The following is a 20,068-nucleotide window of genomic DNA, read 5'->3' on the forward strand; positions in this document are numbered from 1 at the left end:
AGCTACTGTATAACTTTAAAACACTCAATGTGAAATCTAAGGTAAAAGTGCAAGTTTTACCATTGAATTGGTTTGAAGAGAAAATGCACTTTCAGCAGCTCTGAAAATATCAGATGTGACTTTAGCATCACTAATGCCATTTACTTATCTATGGAGGCTTGTTTTTGAATTGCATAATAGATCTATGACAGATTTAAACTGTTTGATTGTATTAAGCACCGTGTCAATCTCCTGTATCTAATGTATGTGATGTACCTTTTCAGGTTTTAATGTGCAACACAAATAAAATGTCTTTGACTTCCTGATGACCACTTTGTTAAATAAATATGTGCTGTACATCAACATATTGTAATTACAAAACATAAGCCAAATCAAATATACTGTGATTTGAATATATTTTGAATATAGAAATATAGGTTCATATCTACTATACTGGCATTATTAGATACTGTAATATCAAATTAGGTCCTGCTGCATATGGAAACTCCATCATAAATATATCTGACACAGAATAATAAATATAAATATTTAGTTTTAGTTTTTTCAAGCAATTATAAGTCTGTACAAGGCATTTTTTCATCCAAAGTGGATTCCATTATTTTCGAAAAGGTCCAAGTTGTCCATTTGGATTCAAAACACTAGTCACCATTACTATATTATTACATATTCCACCCCCATTACCCATTAATGCAGCTTTAAAACCTCTGAGTCTACACACAATAGCTCATTCAGAGCTGGCTTGCTCTTCCTCCAGTTCAACTAGAGGTGAATGCCTGTTGGCCTGAGAACCTTCTTTGAAGAAAACTCTCTTGATGACTCCAGCTTTCGGTGCCCGGATAGTATGCTGTGAACAGGAAAACATGAGGGGCTCAGAACAGAATTAGGGCGTGATGATACATATTTACATTACCGTGCAAATCAGAAAAAAATAACAGGGTGTCAGTATGCTTAGATTTCTTAGGAAAAATAAATGTAATAATTATTCTCTTGGGGCAAAAAGCTAATAATCATACATTTTTCATTCCATGAAAACACATGAAAGCCTCATCAGTATTACAGAAGACAGCGAGGTAGGGCGAAAGTGGGTTACCATGCTAACTTTTGAGATTAATTTTATGCATGTAGGATGATGTGTGATAAAGATCTACAGAGACTTTTCCCTATTCACAAAACTGTTTCAAGGAATGTTTTGTTAAAGCATAAATCAAGTGTGCCATTCATGAAACTCAGAACTGAGAAAATCCTCAAAAAACATCTTTACCTATAAGATTTTATTAATTATCTTCTTACCTCCATCTTCATTGCTAGCATGATCATTAAGGGATCTCCAATCTGTACTTTATCACCTGCCTTCACGAATACCTGAAAAAACAAAAAAACTAAAATGAGTGTGTCAGTATCAAACATCCACCACCACAGCTAGAAATTACAGAATTCATGAAAATGAAAACTGCCACAGTAATGTGAAGTATAAAAGGGTTATTACCCCAGATTCTGACCCTCTCAATAACTGGCTTAAGCAAGTTTCATTATAAACCTGTTCTCCAGATAGTTACCACAACAAGTTTGTTTCTAGCAACTGCCAGAATCGTACCTGGCTAGCCAGCGGCATTGTCCCTCACCATGTTCAGCAACAGATTAACATTGTACAAGACAAATACGTGGGATTACATAGAAGTAATTTGCGTAGAAGCTAAACATTAGGTAAGGTAATCTGGTCCATCAGTCAGGAGTACACTGTGCGGAAAAGACAATATTGAGTAGCCTCACAGTGAATGGTGACAATGACTGATCTAATACTGTAATGATAAATCTGAAGTTACAGTTGACAGATTCGTATTCCAGCCAAGGTGCCCAGGAGACAACGATAAATTCAATCCAGAATAGAACCGCAGCTTATACCACTGGAGTTGGACTAAAATAAAAGACTAAAACAAAAACTGATGGCTGTGCAACCTTGAACCGGGGGTCCACGTACTGTAATATCCTCTACAGGGGAGCTGGAAGCCCCCAATACTGTACAGACAGAAAGAAACATAGCAGCTATCAGCAAAGCATCTTTCTTAGGGTCAATACAGGACTGAGTGCAAGACTAACTGAAAGGTGCAGGGCAGTATATAGTAAGATTTTGTCTAAGATAGGTTACAGATTGTGCCAAACTTGAGATAAAAAAAATATAAAAAAAAAAAAAATATGACTTTGCATTACTGATCAGACAGACCTATCTTTAAACTTTGCAGCTTTTAGTAAATCACCTCTGAAGCAGTAATCATAAGTCAAGTCACCAATGCATAAATAATATCTGAAATAAATGTACAAAATGAAAGAATACTTGTTTAAATATGTTTTTACTGCAAAGACAATCCTACACCGCATAGAGGCTTTAGATATTGGGTTCTGTAGGGCATTTAGGAAATGAAACCTACCTTTTCAATGGTTCCTGTCATGGGTGCCACGGTCCCACCCTGTGCTGCGGTGGTACTAACACCAGCCAAGAACTTGGGCACAGGTAAAGCCACCTCAGCATGGCCCTCCTAGTGAAACAACAAGGAATGATGAACATAAAGCAAAGGCAGTTTGTCATGTTCTAGAAATGCAACGCAACCAACAAAATAGTTTACCATGGAAAACAAGTGGACAGCGTTATCCAGGATGACCAGCTTAGGCTTGGACGCAACTCCGTTTATTGAGCATCTCAGGTATGAAGCTTGGTCTTCATGGATCAAATCACCAGATACCTGGAACACCTCTCCGTCAATCTGAAGATGAAAATGATAATAGGGTTTGCTGTTTTTAAAAACAATAGTGCCCAAACCATTTCTTCACCCAATTCCAAATAAAACTAGACAGCTTTTTAACTTTGTGCTATAAACAGAAATTCCAAATTCTAATTTCTTTAGAGTATGCAAAAGTGGAAGAGAGGGCTTATCTATTGTGCTGTAGCTTCAGATACTTATCCAAGTGAAGAGAATGTACTACAAATAACAAAGTTAACTGCACAATAATAAGACACTACTTCAACTTCACCCACAACAAACAGTGCCAAGAACGAAATGTTTCGGGAAACTATACATTCAAACTGTAAACCTGAACAAAATGTGGAGAATCAAATCAGAATTGCAAATTAATTTACCTCCATTCTGTAAGTCCCATCTTGACTGTAGCAAACAGCTACTTCAATCTCTGTGAAAAAAAGTTTTGATTTTAACAGCATAGCATTTCAGATTGCTGATTCTGCAGTTTATTTCCTACACAAGGGAACATTCCACTTCATTAAACAGGTTTGGGACCACATTTTGTTCTAGAAATCTACAACTCTGCTTCTTTCATGCCACAGTTACGATGAGATATACATTTTTCAAATCAATCCACAAAGGCATTCTCATTTTATAAGAGTCACAAGCTTCCACAGAAACAAACTTCACCATATTAATGCATTTTAAAGTGCTACATGAGCTGCAAGCATGTCTGCATAACACCTAAACGTAATCAATGATATGGAAGATCACATTCAAGTTCAAACAGGTCCCTTTGCTTGAATGTCATTGCACACAATATCATTACATATCTAAAATTGGCTTTAGCCATGTGAAGTTCTGGAGTAAATAAAGATAACAGAAGTCTAAAAGCTGTCTTTCAAATTAGGTTTTTCAATTGGCTATTCAATTTCAATAGCCCATCTACTGACATGAAAATACAACAAAGCACACCAAAAAACGAGTCAGACGAGATCAGCTGTGAAAGAACACGAGAAGCGTCAGAAATGTACAGCAAGCTGCGATGAGAGTACTGGGAATCACATATCTTCAGGGTCTGTGAACTGCTCTGGCACTTGTTGCGGTAATGGAATGTGTACAGTGATCATGTCTGTTGTTGTTTGGGGTCTAACACTTACTATTTTCTCCATCCAGCAGTGTCAGGTTTCGGGTGTATAAAATGTTTACCCTCCTTCCGTTACTTAAAGCGAATGGAGAGTATCGGTCTGGAAAAGAAAATACAGAATCAGATTTTAGCAGCTAGAATAACATACAATACTCAGCTTTTAAAACAATGCTGTACTTGAGGATACCCTCAGGCCACTTTAAACTCTCTTTGCTCAAATATTGTATGAATTACACAATCTCTAACCAAAAAGACAAGACTGTAATATTCCATCTCTTTAGTCTGTAAGACTCTGGAATGAACAATAATCTCCAATAATAAAAACACCTTCTTCTGCATACCAGCATCTGGATAATAAGGACCATTGTCTGTCCAAATGCAAAAGCTGTAACAATGATATTAGCCATCCACTTAGGGGGAAAATTCAGTTTATATATATCTATATATCTATATATATATATATATATATATATATATATATATAAAAATAAAAATACAACATAGCTTTATGATGTTATATCCTTATTCTATGGGGTTATGCAATCAAACTGCCAGTATGTCAATAAATAAGCTCTTCATTTAACTCGTTCAGCACTAAAGAAACTTCTAAATAAACAGTTTCAGTTTCTTATGATTAAACACACATACATATACATGTGAGTATATTGGATTTGATTTCTGGTCTGTTGTTTTGAGTGGAGTTATTTTTCCCCTAGACCTGTATACAGATTTACAGTGTCTCTGGAAATGAAATCTCACCATAAAAGTTTATGGTGCTACTTATTTCAGCTGTAAGACTGTGAGCAGATTTATTTGCACACAAGAGGCAGCACCATATAAATAAAGCTCAAACCACCAGGCTCATACCGTCTGAATGTGTGATGAAGTTACTTGTCATGGTTTTCTCCCTCAGTATCAGCCCCAAAGCAGCCTGACACAACGCTTCCTTAGATGTGGTCTTGGGGGCTGGAAAGAGCTCAGTGTAATGCTGAGGGATGAAGCTGGTGTGCACATTGCCAGCCTCAAACTCTGGGTGCCTAGACAGACTCAGCAGAAAATCAATGTTGGTGCTGAGGCCTACAATCTATGAAGACAGGAATAAAGAGCTGAATTAAGCAGCAACCAAAATCACCTAGGATCTGTCCAAGCCAGACATGTTCAAAAACATACCTGTTATTTTCCAGACACTTGCAAATCTACCTCATTTTTGGTCATTGAGATATATGGATTTATCTTTGTTTGGGCAAATAATGTGTTTGTTTTGTTAAAGCAGACAGACAGAAAGCTATGAGATTTAAAATTAGGCTTCATAAATCAAACAGACTCCTTTTTTAAAAGGGCATGTAGCTACAAATGTCATTTTATTAAGTTTTTTTTTTTTTTTTTTTTAACCTTCCCCTTGATAATGTGATTGTTTTCCTCGGCAGACTTTCAGTACATAATATGGTTTTCTGTAGGTTTATTGATTATAAAATCTTCACTCTCTATTGAGAATACAAAGCTAATATAAAAAGTAATGGGAACAGATCTGTTGTGAATGCATCAGCTGATAAAGAAATGAACCAAAAGCTTGATGCTGTTAAAGTGTGTCCAATTGAAAGTACTTACATTGTATTGGCGCAGACAGTATCTCAGCTTTTTCAAAGCTGCAGAGCGATCCTCTCCCCAGACCACTAACTTAGCAATCATTGGGTCATAGTGTACAGACACCTCATCACCTGGGGACCAAGAAATCCAACTTAAATGTAAACCAAAGAGATAAGGAACCACATAAACTAAGCCTTTGTGTGAATTCAAAAGGGGTTTAAAAGGAAAATAAATACAATAAATAAAAACTGTTGTTACCCTTTTAATATTAGACATAATCATAACTATAACACCCCTGTGACAGCATGTACAAGTTGTCAAGGAGGAAGGCAGGAATCACACACATACAGAAGATTCCTTTAATTACATTTTTTAACAAAGGTAGTCTTCAGACAGGCTTTTAAATTGGAGTCACAGTTCCACTGATAACACAGGCCCTAGGCTTCAGAGCATCTGTCACTTTTATTGTCAGCACTCTTATCAGCGCTTAGCAACAGTAACTGTTCCTAATACACCACCACCCCACTCCACCCCCCCACAACAGAGCTGCATTCAACTAAGCAAACGTTACCTAAACATTCCTAGAAGCTTTCATCATTATATATATGTGTGTATATATATAAATAAATTAATGACAGAACAGGGGGAGAAAGAAGAAAAATTTTAGTCCAAGGAAGGAGCTGCAGGACTAGAATGCCACGGAAGGAAGCCAGGATGGGGTTCACCTGGCTCCAGCCTGTAATCATTATCACCTGCCTGCAATTAGCAGACAGCATATATATATGTGTGTGTGTGTGTGTGTATATAAAATGTGACAGATTGACGTGAGCTTTCCTTCAAAAGGTTCTCACACTATATGGAAATCAAGAACTGTGTTGCTGTTATTAGACTCTACAGAGGCTGGCTTTGTTTCACTGTATAAGTCATTTTACTCTGTTGATCCTGTTCTCAAAGAGTTCAATGAGTAGGAGTTTATCGATCGGTTTACCTTGTCTTACTCCAGTCTCAATCCGAATGAAATCGTCCCCTCTTGGAGTAGACAGATGGAGCAGCGGCCCAGCTCCAGGTAGGAAATCATTGCTGGGATCTTCGGCGTAAATTCTAGCCTCAAATGAATGACCCTTCAGCTCCACTTCCTCTTGCATCAATGGGAGTTTTTCTCCTGCAGCAACCTGACCAAAATAAATTAATAAAAACTACAAGGCTAAAAAATGCACAAGAACACAGAAATTGGACTATGGAACAATGGTTAAAGGTGCTATGGACTGCTGATGGATGGACGATGACACCTGTGCTTTCTGACAGTTCTGTTGTCAATTCAGCGCTTGTCTTCCCTCTATTCCTTTAGGATATTATCTTCAAGTATCACTCATCCTTGTTAGACAGCTTTTTGGGTCTTCCAGTCCTGGGTTTGTCAATAACAGATGATGTTTCTCCAGTACTTATTGATTATGCTTCGGATACCACACCTTGAAAAATCAAGTGATGCAAGCTATTTCACTCAATGTTTTTCCTTCTTTATGCAAGTCAAGGTTGTTATAATAGTAGAAAACACTAGAGAAGGCTTTAAGTAAATTGTTGATGCTTATAATGCATCAAAGTAAATTTCTTCCTTTTATTTGTTGTTTCAAATAAGAGAGTGCTTGTGCCCTCTGGTGGCAACAAATAAGCTTACAGTATTTTTCAGAAGAAACACAGTATAAGCAACCCTAAACAGGGTTGAACTTTCAGACTGTTTCTCGACATTTTTTTTATTTCATTGAATTACATTTTTTTAATTGTGGATCTTGGGAATTTTGTTCTTAGGAAAGGCTTGGGACAAGGTTCCCTATTTTCCACTGTGCTGTAACGGCTTAACTACATCAATGTTTATTTTCCTATTCCTATTTCCCTTATTGGGATATACAACTCAAACAGAGGAGCCTTTTAAACACAATATAATAAAGGACTATTTATTAATGTTTAAATGTTTATTAACAATCTGACCCTCAGCTGCCACTCCACAAGGTCTGTTCCTGTGATCATCTCAGACACGGGGTGTTCCACCTGCAGGCGGGTGTTCATCTCCATGAAGTAGAAGTTGTGCTGACAATCCATGATGAATTCCACTGTACCTGTGAGGTAGTGTTAAAGATTGGTTCATCTCCAAGTCAGTAAATTCAAAGATTCAAATACCTCAGCAAAATCAAAAGGAAAAAAAGGTTCCGTTTCATTTCCTAACGGTAAACTTTGAGAGAAGACAAGTTTAAGCCTTTAAGCTTTAACATATTAAAGATATTTGAAGCCAATCACAAAAGCCACCATGAGAAGCTGGGTTACTTGTATAATATTTTTATGTAAATTACTGCAACATTAAATAGACTAGATGTATGAAATGAAAGGACAACTTAGTGTGGTTTTAAATAATCACAACAACATTGCAAATTGATTCTTCAGTTAATAATGTGTACATTCCTGGAATATGAATTAGTCCAATGTCTTTTGAATAACTGTTTCTACTAACCAGCGCCCACATAATTGACAGCTTTAGCAGCTCGGACCGCAGCCTCACCCAGCTTCTGACGAACCTCCGGACTGATTCCAGGCTGTAGAGGAAACGGGAGTGGCTGTTTCTCTTACTGTCACAGAAAAACTGCAATCTCCTTATTTATGGAGCAGCAGTTGTTTTCCTGGTAACTCCACAGTATAGCTTCTGCAATCTCTGTGGCAGCAGTGCGAATGGTGGTGAGATTGAGGGAGATTTTCAGGCAAAACCATAAAACTGCTGGCAAACATTTCAGAATATTTAAAACATGGCCATAGTTCACATTGGTTTTTATATGCATGCAGTTCATTAGTATTCAGTATTTCAGTATTTTACCAATTTATTCCCACAATATTCCCCCTGAATAGGAATGCTTGTATTGAATAATGGTATCACCTAATGGTTTCATATTGTAATTTCCTGTGTCTATAAAATACAAGTTTAACATAACTTTCTGTCAGCTTAGTGTTAATGCTTCTTTCCATCCCACACTGGCTTAGAAATGCAAATACAAATGCAAATGCTTAATACAAGAATGCAATTTGCAGTCTGTTGCACTGGTATTCTTGAACAATGCTGATTAATAAAAACTGTCATAAAACAGTTAATAAAACTGTCATGTCTGCCAATAAGCCCCTTACCCCAGGAGCCTCCTCAATGATTTTCTGATGTCTCCTTTGCACACTGCAGTCTCTTTCAAACAGGTAGACAGCATTACCGTGCTGGTCCCCAAACACCTGCACTTCCACATGTCTATTAGGAAGAAGAGGTTGATTACTGATGAAACAGAAGTCTGAAGAGGATCAAAACCAAAAGACAAGCAAATGATTACAATCAGCACAATTACTAATAACAGGGTTCAGGAGTCCCAAATGGTTAAGATTGTATAATGTATTGCTATTGTGTATCTGCGTGATGGATTGCATTGGTACAAATACAGTGATGGGAGAAGGATGAATGATGGAAAAAAAGTGCATCTTGTTAAATACTGTACCTGGGGTTTTCTACAAACTTTTCCACCAGCATGACTTCATCGTTAAAAGACTTGCGTGCTTCCCTGCGGGCGGATTCTAGCTTATCGTGGAACTCTGCCTCTGATCCAGCGATACGCATTCCCTACACAGGAATATCAACAGCATGCCACTCAGTAACAATCACCATCAACTGGAAAGCCAAACATGAAGCAACTGGGGAGAAGTCATAGTGGTGATACCCCCAAAAAATACTCTAGGAATGTAAACTGACTGTGGAGGGGCATTTCTTGTCCATTATACCGCTTCACCCTCATTCCCAAAAAAGTTGTGACTGACAAGACCAGTATGACATTGCATGTGGTTATTATTGGATGTGTCAGACAGAAACTTCAACGTCCCAAAAGAATTGGAATGGTTCAGTGTTAAACTGAATGATGTCACCCAGCAAAACACTCACCTTGCCACCACCACCCCGCACTGCTTTGATCATCACAGGAAAACCAATCCTTCCAGCCTCTTCCTTCAGTTTCCGGTCTGACTGGTCATCGCCATGGTAACCTTCAATTATAGGAACGCCTGCAGCTGCCATGATGTGTTTTGATGTACTGTTATATAAACAGTAATCATTTTCAAAAAAACAAAAAGGGTTTGAATATATTACTGCATTGTTATTATAGAATTGCTGAGTATTGTAGATAAGAGCACAATAACATTTAACACCAGTAATACAAAATAGAAACACATTACATTGTTCTAAGTCAAAAGCATTCAGTTTTAATGTCAGTAATCTGGAGTACCAATTGAGCCACACACTCTACAAATAGAAAATACATGTCAATTCTCATGTGGGTTTTTTTTTCATACCTTTTTATACCCATGTCTCGAATGGCTGAAGACGGAGGGCCAATAAAAATTATTCCTTCTTGTTTACACAGTTCTGCGAATTCAGTGTTTTCAGACAGAAATCCATATCCTGGGTGGATAGCCTATAGGCAAAAGAGAAGACCAATGATATATGGAACAAATCTTTTTGGCAATCATTAGTGCGCTATTAATCTATAATAAACTATCATTTCCCTCCTATATCTATTAATTCTCAAAGTGATGATTTACATACATTCCTAATATAAAATGTATGGTGAGACAACGGAAATCTACAGTGAAAACCATAACAGCTGCACTCATAGTGCTGGTACTTTAGTATGAAAGTGGTTACTAAAGTACATTTATTCTCAGTACAGCTGTAGTGAAATGAAGAGAAGCAACTGCAAATCCACCTGGGCTTTTATTTTTTTACTTTTAAGTTTTTTTATTTAGTAGTCGCCAATTGTTTTTTTTATAATTTTCTCCCAATTTAGAATAGCCAATTACTTTTAGGCTAACAACGTGTGTCCTCCGGTACTTTGATACAGTACTATTCTACAACAGCACAACAGTTTTTAAATGGAGCGAAGGTATAGTACTAGCTGAATTAGCCCACTGTTAAACATAACAAATACCTGTGCACTTGATGCTTTGGCGACTCTCATTATCTTTTCCATGGACAGGTAGCTCTGCTGGGACGAAGCAGGTCCAATGTGATAAGCTTCATCTGCCTGGGACACACAGAATAAGGTTTCTAGTAACCTAACCACATTAAAAAATCTTTATAGTGGTGTTTTGGCTGGATATACAGTATCTACACAGATAATATGCTAGCTTACTCTTTGTTAAGTTGCACAATGTGAATTTGTTTTAATGTAACCTGTCATAGGTTTAGAATTATAGTGAAGTGTTGCATACAAAGGCTCCCTAAAATGCACACTTTGCTAATGGTTTAGCACGTTTTTTTTTTGCTTACCATTGCGACGTGCATGGAGTGCCTGTCTGCATCACTGTAGACGGCCACTGAACGAACACCCATTTTCTTAGCCGTTCGCATCACACGGCATGCAATCTCCCCTCGGTTTGCAATAAGGACTTTCTCGATCCGCCCTGCAACACATGAATGACCAATCTCAATAAAACACCATAGTAAAACCATGACCGAATATTTCCTATAATAACAGAGCCTCAGTTTTAAAGGTCTTATCATTTATATATATATATATATATATATATATATATATACATATATATATATTAACCAATACAGATATATACACACACACACACACACACACACACACACACACACATAAGTTGACATCTAGTCTCCTGTGGTAAATTATTTAAGCATTTCTGTTTTAAGAGGGGATAGCTTGCCTTTTTGTATAAACCATGCAATGTATTCACAAAAATGGTATAGCAGATTCAAAACGAACAGTGTAATTAACTTTATCACTGAAACTTTCCAATGTGTGGCACTGAACTTAATTTGCCAAAGTCCTTTAATTCTGTGTGGTAGTGTCAAAGTGCTAAACAAAATTAGCCATGTAAAAGTCGACTAGGTTTGGTGTCTCTGTTGATTAACAAAGCTGATGATTTTTGACATTCTAAAGTTCATCACCTTGAGATGAACATCTCACTGGCCCGTTGGTCCATAGCCATTTCCTGAAAACGAAATAAAAGAAAATAATTTTCAAACTGGGTAAAGAAATGCAGCTAGAATATGGCATTTTATACAACCATTGAAAGTAGAGACAATAGCAAAAACATCGACATTATTGTTTTTAGTTAAAGAAATAACACATAGATGAGATACATGTAACTGATCTTATACAGTTTTAAAATAACTATAAGTTAAATTACGTCATTATTTATCACAGACACAAAAAGCAGTCACTATACACGTCAATATACTCAACTGCATCCTATCTTAATTTAACAACACTTACCGTCAAGGTTAAGGCAATCCATTGTTTACATAATGCCCATGGGCTACAACTCTATACCAGGTTTGTTAAACTAATCAACCAGCACATAAACCGTGCGAAGAACTAGACTGTCCACCAACTTTATTTTAGACATTTTGATATACACGTTAACCTCACTTACTGTTGCAGCACTGCCCTTACTCGCTGCCAGCTCTGAACCTTCAGTAGGAAAGCAGCCATGTTAACGCTGTCAGTAAACTGCAACACAGACCGACCACAAACATTAAACAGTCCGCGAAATTCGAACCATTAAAAAGTGTTCATTATTAATTGTTTATATCTTGGCATACCATTTGTATCCCACGGCGGTTATATTATATGCAAAAATTCTCAAAAACACTATATGGTACGATTGTGATTTAAAAAAAAAAAAAAAAAAGTTTGTTATTTGCTTTTGATCCTTATCGCAACCCGTACACGTGCATGTGTTGAATAGACCAATGGAATCGAAAAAATATGAATGGGTGGTAACTCTTCAGCCAATCTGTAATGTTAGGTAATTATGTCTCCTCGGTCCTAAAGGTAGGACACTATCCTTTCTTTACTTATTGGGTGTTTGAAAGTGAAGAAATGCAGTACAGTAACGGGAATACCTACATTAAATATATTTGCTTACATTAGTCAATTTAACCAGATTATTATTCAGCAGGCCTCTTGAAAACTATTGGTCAAAACTGTAAAATTAATTTTAATCATTGGCTAGACGAGGTCCTTTTCTGATCTTCTGTCTTTTATCTTTCATTTAAAAAACATGTGAAAGGGGAATTTACCAGTATTGTACCTTCTCAGACTATTCACATGCAAAGTATAGCACAAAATGACCAGCAGGGTCCGGAAGCATCATGGATGTACCGTAACGATGTCTATCATAATATGGTGTTAGTTTAATTAATCTCGTTGCATAAGAAAACAACAACAACAACATCAACAACAGCACAGTAAACAGTTTTATTAATTTAAAACGTTTGACATTCTGTTATCAATGAACTTGATATGGATGTGAAGTATTTTTCTTATACTGTACTTTAGATTCAATTTCTGTGTAAGTCATCACATCCTGGTGACTCTTTAGGTAGTTTTAAGCACCAATGCAACCCCAATGGAGCTCTCAGGATGTCTAGCTTCCAGGTATATCTGGTTGGTAAATATGCCGAAACAGAAAATAATACACACGCAGATCTAAGCAACAAGAATCAAGAAGAATACATTTGGTAAAATAAATGATTTAATAGCCATGTGAAGCGGATCTATAATTTCACTTTTAAAATTTCCAGCATCCCAATTACAACATACAAATACAACCAGAATTATATGTTAAAAAAAAAAAAAAAAAGCATACATCCAAAATAACAAAGCAAGCCCGAGGATTAACAAAGACCAAAAACCACAATGATTCACTTGGCCCAGCAATATGTTTCACACAGATAAATTCATTAAATGATGTACCGCTGCTTAAATTAAATGGTAAGTTGAATTGTTTCAATACTGTTTTGGTACCAGTAGAGTGGATTTTGTATTGCATCTGACTGGTAAATGAGTATCTTTCCCTCTCCTCTTGAACAATGATGAAATTGATCTTAGATCCTTTCATAGCCTCCTGGAGCTTGTTGCCAGGCCAGCAAACAAGTCACAAGGATAATCAGGCACAATCCAGCCACAGAGACTCCCAATACAATGGGAATTTTTCTTTCATTCATATCAGCCAAGCATTCTTGCACTGAAACCACATCCAAAGTTGACATGTTAGAAGTATGCAATACAAGCAAAACAAAACAAATACACAATGCAACACAAGATGTAAAGTTATCTTTCAGCAGGAGAGTCCACATTTAATTAAATAAAATTTTAAAAAAAAACTACTTCCAGATTACATGTGCACCTACCTTTACCAAACTGGCCATTGGTGATATTAAATGCCTGGAACTGAGTATTTACAATATAAAGATTGAAATCACACTTGAGAGACACTTCCTGCTGGTTTGTGCATTTGAAGGATCGACCCACTGCTGCTTTAAACAGTTTTCTGTCGATTAGATGGCCATGATAGTCTTTACCTAAAGTAAATTCAATAAACAAAAAAAAAAATGTATTCAACCCTTATGAAAGTCTGCCAGAGTAAAAGCAGAGCAAAGTGTAATAAAGCATAGGTAAGCATTGTAAAGTTTAGCAAGGTATGGTAAAGCATATTTATAAGCATTGCAAACCAGGTTAAACTAAGACAAATGCAAAGTATAACCATGGGAAAAGCATGGGTAAACTGCAAAAATGCCATGGAAAACCTCTATAAGGGAAGAGCCTGGTCTTTAAGGAGCATTCATACTCTACATAGAATTATATAAAGTACCGGTATGCACACAAATACAGTTTTTGGTCCTAGTTTACTATTCGATTTTAATAATACAGCCACTGTAATTGTACTTGTTGCCTGGTTACCAGCCTGCAGTACAGTTTGAAAAAGATTCTGGAAAATGCAGAGGGAAAATAGTCCTTTTTAAATAATAGAACATTATACAAAATACAAATTAAGGAAACGTGCGACAAATATCTTTTAAAACAGTTAACACTGCAGCTTTTCATATAGAGAATAATCTACTTCAACCCCCAAAATTTTGCTTGCAACTTCAGGTTCATTAGTATTCAATGTTTTCACAGTTTTATTGTTCAAATATTGTAAGAATGTTTTAAAATATTCATACTTACTCATCTGTGTCTCTTTACCAATGGCTGATGACAGTAGAGTGACTTCAATTTCATCAACATAATATATACCTTCATTCTACGGGAATAAAATACATTACATTATGTTGACAGGATATTTAGTTGCAGAAGATAATGTCTATTAAAACTTTTCTTTAAGTGAGCGTCTACTTCTAAGTTCACATTATTTTAATTTGCTAGATATGGGAAGGTCTCCTTCTTTGGGCTGAGAAATAATTATGGTGTACACTTCCTGTGCAAATATTAGAACCACACCTCACCCAATCTGTAATCATCCACTGTGCAGTGAAGAAAGTGAGTGTGTGGATCAGGTAGGTGTTTGACTTAATGGGGACCCATAATATTAGAGGGTTTTTAAAATATATATTTGTTATTGAGTTTTATATTTGCCTCAAGTACTGTCTTAATAGATGCATAATAGTTAGGTCAATGCTGGCTGTCAAACCGTAGCTGGTATTATGTTGTGCGGCTTTAAAAAATGGAACAGATTCATTGTTGTCTGGCTGCGTTTTTGTAAATATTGTATTGTTGTAATACAGTATACCCACCTTGACAAATGTGAAGTTGACAAACCCTCCACTAAAATTTAAATTAAACCAGGACCTGTTTTCTCCACACAGTCCCTTTGCTTCTGTAGAATTAGGGTTAATGTTGAAATAGGATTTTCCCTGTTGAACAAAGAATCGTATTTTTATACTGTTAAAAAAAAAAAAATCTGGAAAATTACTGTTTCTTGCAGTGGCTTTTTGTTACCCTTAAGTTCAGTTAAGTGCCGAAAAAATATATATCTCTTTTTCAATTTTTATTGAAAATTGTGTTTTGGTCCTTTAAATGCTTGTAATGGTTCCAGGACATAAATTAGTTTAGTAAATTCTTCTGGCAACACTAAACCTAAAATAAACACATGACCAAATCTCGGCTTGAGTCATTCTTACTTCCTTTATTCTGTACTGAGCACGTCAGTGATTTTTGATAAACTAAACACACAGTACCTGATTCCTTGTCACAGTAAATTGTATTCCCATAAGTGCCTGTATACACACAGTACCGGTGTTGTTGTTGGTTATTGTGTAATTTCCAGTTGTAGGTGTTGAAGATTTTGGTGAAAGAGTTGGACCAACTGGAATGAGGGTGGGTTTTGTCCTGTTGGATGAAGCAGTTTTGTGATGGGTTCCTGATGCCGTTGTCTGGTTAGCTGATTGGGTAGTTGTATGGACGGCTTGTGATTCGGTAGAATGGTTAGCCACTGTGGTAGTATAGCCTGGTACTGGTGTTGTGTGGTTGTTTGGGGAACTCAATGGACTTGCTGTATACACAGACATTTCTACTGCCAATTGACAAGAAAGTAACACAATAAATTAGGTTCAGGTTTAAAGAAAAGAAAAATCACTACTGAAATAACACAGAAAATAACAATTATACAGCAGAACCTCGTACACGGGTAATCCTGGGGTAACACTATGTAACACAATTTTTGTTTCTGGGTAGTAAGTGTTATTTCCTAATTGTTTATGCCTCAGAAGTATAGAAAATGGCTATTATTCCCCACAAACTCTGCTTTTGTGACCAGGACAGTGATATTTCAAAATATCACTATTTCCAATAGGAAAATGGGATTTCCCATTGGAAATAGTGATATTTTGTTACATGGTGTAATCACAGATTGATGATGAAATCCAGGGTAATTCTCCAATGTTGTAAAAAAAGAAATTATAAAATCTAGCTATGGCTTATCCTGCCAGGGTAAAGGGTTAATCTAATCGAGCACAAAGTCAAGCAGACAAATGTTTCAGCAAAGTTTGTCAAGCTTCACAAAATAACATGCATTACTAATTCCTATAAGAGGAAACAACTTTGGTATATCATATTACATAAAATAACATTTCCACTTATGGGAAGACGATTCAACCATGATAATAGCCTCACAGAATATATTTGTATAACTGTTTATGATAATAGCCTCACAGAATATATTTGTATAACTGTTTATGATAATAGCCTCACAGAATATATTTGTATAACTGTTTATGATAATAGCCTCACAGAATATATTTGTATAACTGTTTCCTAGAACTGCTGGTTTGTATCCATGTAGCAGCTGGTGAATATCTGCTTGTAACAGGGAGAGATCTGTGCTGACTCTGCTGGCGTGTTCACGGGCTGCAGGAAGAGGGCGGCAGTCGTCCAACAACCGCCTGTGAGTCATGGCAGTGACACGGGGAGGTGGGAAAGTGGGTGTGTGGACTTTCCCCCTCTCTGAATAGCTGAGAGGCGCGTCTTGGGAGATTGTTAGCCCTATAAATTAACGCTCCGTTGTTTCCTCAGGTCTGCCCACTTAGACGCACCGTGAGTGCGGAAGCTCTGATCCACGACCGGGAATCAGGCGAAACAAAGAGTGTTTCACAGCGAGACAGAGAGAGCGGGGAACCCTTGGGCAGACCCCGGCGTATTGTAAAAGAGCAGGCTAGTTAGCCTACAGAGTAGGACGGTGATCCGGGTCGTGCGGGTAGCGGCGACCGGGATAACGCTGCCGAGTGCAGCACCTTTTATTTGTAGTTTTATTACTGTTTTATTTTCCATTGTTCTTTTCGCCTTCTGTTTTCATTATTATTTCTTTGAGCACCTGCGAGTGCACTTACTGTTCACGTACCAGCTGTGGTATTTCCGTGGTGCTGTCTATCATCGTTGATAGGCAGCCCACGGTTAACAGTGCCCTCTGCCGGAAAAAGCAAGAACTGTTTGAAAATAAAACTGGGCACCTGTGTGGTGTTTTCAAGTACACCTGTCTGTCTCCTAGTCAGTGAATTACCCACACCCCTTCCACACTGCTGTGTCTACACTGTATTTCCTAATAAAATCTATAAGTACTGTATCAAAAACACAAATGAATCAAATATACATACATTTCAGGAAAAAACAAAAACGTTTTTGTTTTATCTCAGGCTTTGGGAAACTTGTATTATATATACAGCGTAAATAGTCTATAGTGTTCCTTGTTCAAAATATGTGTAGTTTTTAGTTTAGAGTTTCGAGAAATCGTTGTTTACTGTGAAAGTACATTTAATTATACTGTCTAAACATTTTTCTGCAAATATAATATAATATATAATTACAAAAGGTATACATTTAAAAATGTAAGGTAAAATGTGAGAAAAAAAAACTAAATTTGATAATATAGTTTTAAAAAAAAGCAACTTACCTAACAATAAAAATATTAACAGCTGGTCCATCATTGTACTGTCTATTAGTATTTGAATACCATTGATCAGAAAATTCTGTAAGTGAAGAATGAAAGAGGAATTAAGAAGCAAAGAAGGATATGGTTCAAGTCATGGGCAATTTACAGAATTTCACAAAAGAAGGATGTATGATTAGAATCTGCTGTTCTAAGGTTTATTTTTAAGTTTGTCACTTCAACTGAATCGATCATTGTGTCACATACAGAAAAAAACAGCTTTTTCACAGGCAGTAGGATTTGTAACTATATTTCTCGGCCACGTCCTTTTTTTTTTTTTTTTTTTTTTATTACACTTAAATATCAAAATATGTGACACAAAAACACAGTTTCGGGATTTTAATAGCCTGGGTTTTAATAAACATTGAGCCAGATTCTCAGTTATTTATTCCAAATGTTCATTAGCATGTTTATTACCCAACCCTAAAAGAAATGGAGTATATCTTAGAGTGCTGTAAATGTTGGTATCCCAGTATTACTTCAATAGATATATGAAATCATTATAACAAAGTATACTGACATTTTTTTGTTTACATGTTTAAGGTTCCCATACAACTGTAGTAAAAACTATAGTTTTGTACTGTTTGCTAGGTCAGAGCCAGCTTAGCCAGACTTTGATTCTCTGATGAAAGTAAACAAGCACAAAAAGAGTCCACTAGCAGCTGGCTTAATCATTGCTGTTATTTGGAATGTTAGCATACAGTAATCAGTAACCCTTCTAGACTGCTATAATAGTAGCTTGTAACAGCTTTTATAATACAGTCTTAAGTTTCCCTCCGTTTTTTATGAAGAATTGAACAAGTAATGCAATAAAACTAGAAAGCAACAACCGAAAGCCAAAATGTAATCACGCCTTCAAATTTTTGGGTTTATGTTTTTTTTTTTTTTTTTTTTTTTTTTTTTTTAATTAAAGCTGTGCAGAATTTTAAAATGGTTTATTTTCAGCAATTTGATTTGAGCAATATTTTTTAAGTACTGTACTGTAATTGCATGAAGATAAACTGGTAAAACAAAACAAAAAAAAAGCTTCTGTGCTACTCACTGAAAACATGAAAGGATGAAGATAACATTTAGGACCAGACATGTCAAGTCAAGAAGTTGGACTCTGGCTGCGCTGTAAAGGGGTTGGCATTTTAAATCAAGTAAACAGTAATACACTGCTGGAAGTTGAGTCGCATGTATTAAAGCTTTAACAACACAACTTTATAGGGCACAACCAAAGGGCCATGTAAGTTAAATCAGGTGCATTACTTTGAAAAATGATTAAAGTGAGTAAATAGAAAATCCCTTTTAAAAAAGAATGTTTCAGAATGAGTATAAACAGTAAAATGATGTATGTACTGTATATCAGCAACATTGTATTAATATCCTATTAAATATCCTATTAAGAATGCCCTGTATGCTTTTTGAGTGTTGTTTCTGCTTATATCCTTATTTGCCAGGCTTACTAACTATTAGTGCAAAAATTGCTTTTGAAAAGGCTACAGAAGGCTCATTCGGATGAAGTGTGGTGGGGAACCACATTAGTGTTGCACAGGCATCCCTGCACAATCCTTCACCCAAAGATTTTTGATTATTATATTTGCTTCACCAATGAGCTTCAGTGGACAGTGTAACACTAATATACTTCCCCACCTCACTTAGTCACAATCAGCCCTGATTAGTCTTACCAGAAGCAATTGTTACTGGAATAATTGGTAAGCAGGTAAATAGTAATTGGAGCCAAAATAACAGTAGAGAATCATACAGAACACATGTGATAGGATATTAAATATGGGGAACATGTAAGTATCCCTTTAAGGACAAAAGTGTGCCTATTTACTGGTATTGTTAAATGTTGACATCCTTGGCCTTTTTTTTAATGTTCCAAAAGCTAAACAAACAATAAACTTCAAAGGAAGGTGGGGATTTTCTGGCCAGGGAAAAAGACTACTGAAATCAATTAATTTTTAACCACCAACTCCATTCCTGGCGAATGGAAGGTAGCCAAGGTTTCAACATAGTATACTGATCAAACAACCCCACACTATCTAGGGTTACTGGAGAGTTCTGTCAAATGGGATCCTTGCAATCTGTCAAACAGAAAACAAGGATCCCTTGCCAGGTTTTTTTATGGGTTTGCAAAGACTACAAGGACAATCTGTAGTCTTAGTTAATAGCAAATAGTCAAAATGCAGCAACTTTTTTTTTTTGTTAGTAATAATTTGAAATATAATTACATTTTTCAGTAAAAAAATAAGAAATTTGCTGTGTCCATTAGTGCTGTCGAGTATAAAATACACTAGTGGAAAGT

At 36.3% G+C, this 20,068-nt stretch overlaps 2 protein-coding genes across 4 annotated transcripts; both read right to left on the reverse strand.

The window, feature by feature from the left end:
• Positions 1 to 378: 378 nt before the first annotated feature.
• Positions 379 to 12,130, reverse strand: LOC121323518 (methylcrotonoyl-CoA carboxylase subunit alpha, mitochondrial-like). The gene is made up of 20 exons (XM_041264618.1): positions 12,113 to 12,130; positions 11,944 to 12,020; positions 11,456 to 11,499; positions 10,808 to 10,941; positions 10,467 to 10,562; positions 9,832 to 9,953; positions 9,425 to 9,572; positions 8,988 to 9,109; positions 8,635 to 8,746; positions 7,973 to 8,054; positions 7,456 to 7,583; positions 6,458 to 6,641; positions 5,491 to 5,600; positions 4,750 to 4,966; positions 3,896 to 3,982; positions 3,134 to 3,183; positions 2,622 to 2,759; positions 2,427 to 2,534; positions 1,291 to 1,362; positions 379 to 844 (listed from the first exon to the last, which is right to left on the reverse strand). Exons 1-20 carry the CDS (start codon positions 12,113 to 12,115, stop codon positions 725 to 727), a joined length of 2,154 nt encoding a protein of 717 aa, XP_041120552.1. The 5' UTR covers positions 12,116 to 12,130; the 3' UTR covers positions 379 to 724.
• Positions 12,131 to 12,770: 640 nt separating this feature from the next.
• On the reverse strand, positions 12,771 to 18,986 carry LOC121323377 (lysosome-associated membrane glycoprotein 3). Of its 3 annotated transcripts, none has more exons than XM_041264409.1 (7): positions 18,818 to 18,986; positions 17,740 to 17,815; positions 15,533 to 15,864; positions 15,089 to 15,208; positions 14,523 to 14,598; positions 13,706 to 13,876; positions 12,771 to 13,539 (listed from the first exon to the last, which is right to left on the reverse strand). In XM_041264409.1, the coding sequence occupies exons 1-7, from the start codon at positions 18,857 to 18,859 to the stop codon at positions 13,400 to 13,402; spliced, it is 957 nt and encodes a 318-aa protein (XP_041120343.1). In that variant the 5' UTR covers positions 18,860 to 18,986; the 3' UTR covers positions 12,771 to 13,399. The 3 variants fall into 3 exon arrangements, with proteins under 3 accessions (XP_041120343.1, XP_041120342.1, XP_041120345.1); XM_041264408.1 differs by having other exon boundaries at positions 12,774 to 13,539; positions 15,533 to 15,867; positions 18,818 to 18,982; XM_041264411.1 differs by lacking the exon at positions 18,818 to 18,986 and adding an exon at positions 18,296 to 18,344 and having other exon boundaries at positions 12,774 to 13,539; positions 15,533 to 15,867.
• Between the last annotated feature and the right edge of the window lie 1,082 nt (positions 18,987 to 20,068).

This window comes from Polyodon spathula, chromosome 11 (assembly GCF_017654505.1).
Source record: "Polyodon spathula isolate WHYD16114869_AA chromosome 11, ASM1765450v1, whole genome shotgun sequence".
NCBI classification, from domain to species: domain Eukaryota; kingdom Metazoa; phylum Chordata; class Actinopteri; order Acipenseriformes; family Polyodontidae; genus Polyodon; species Polyodon spathula.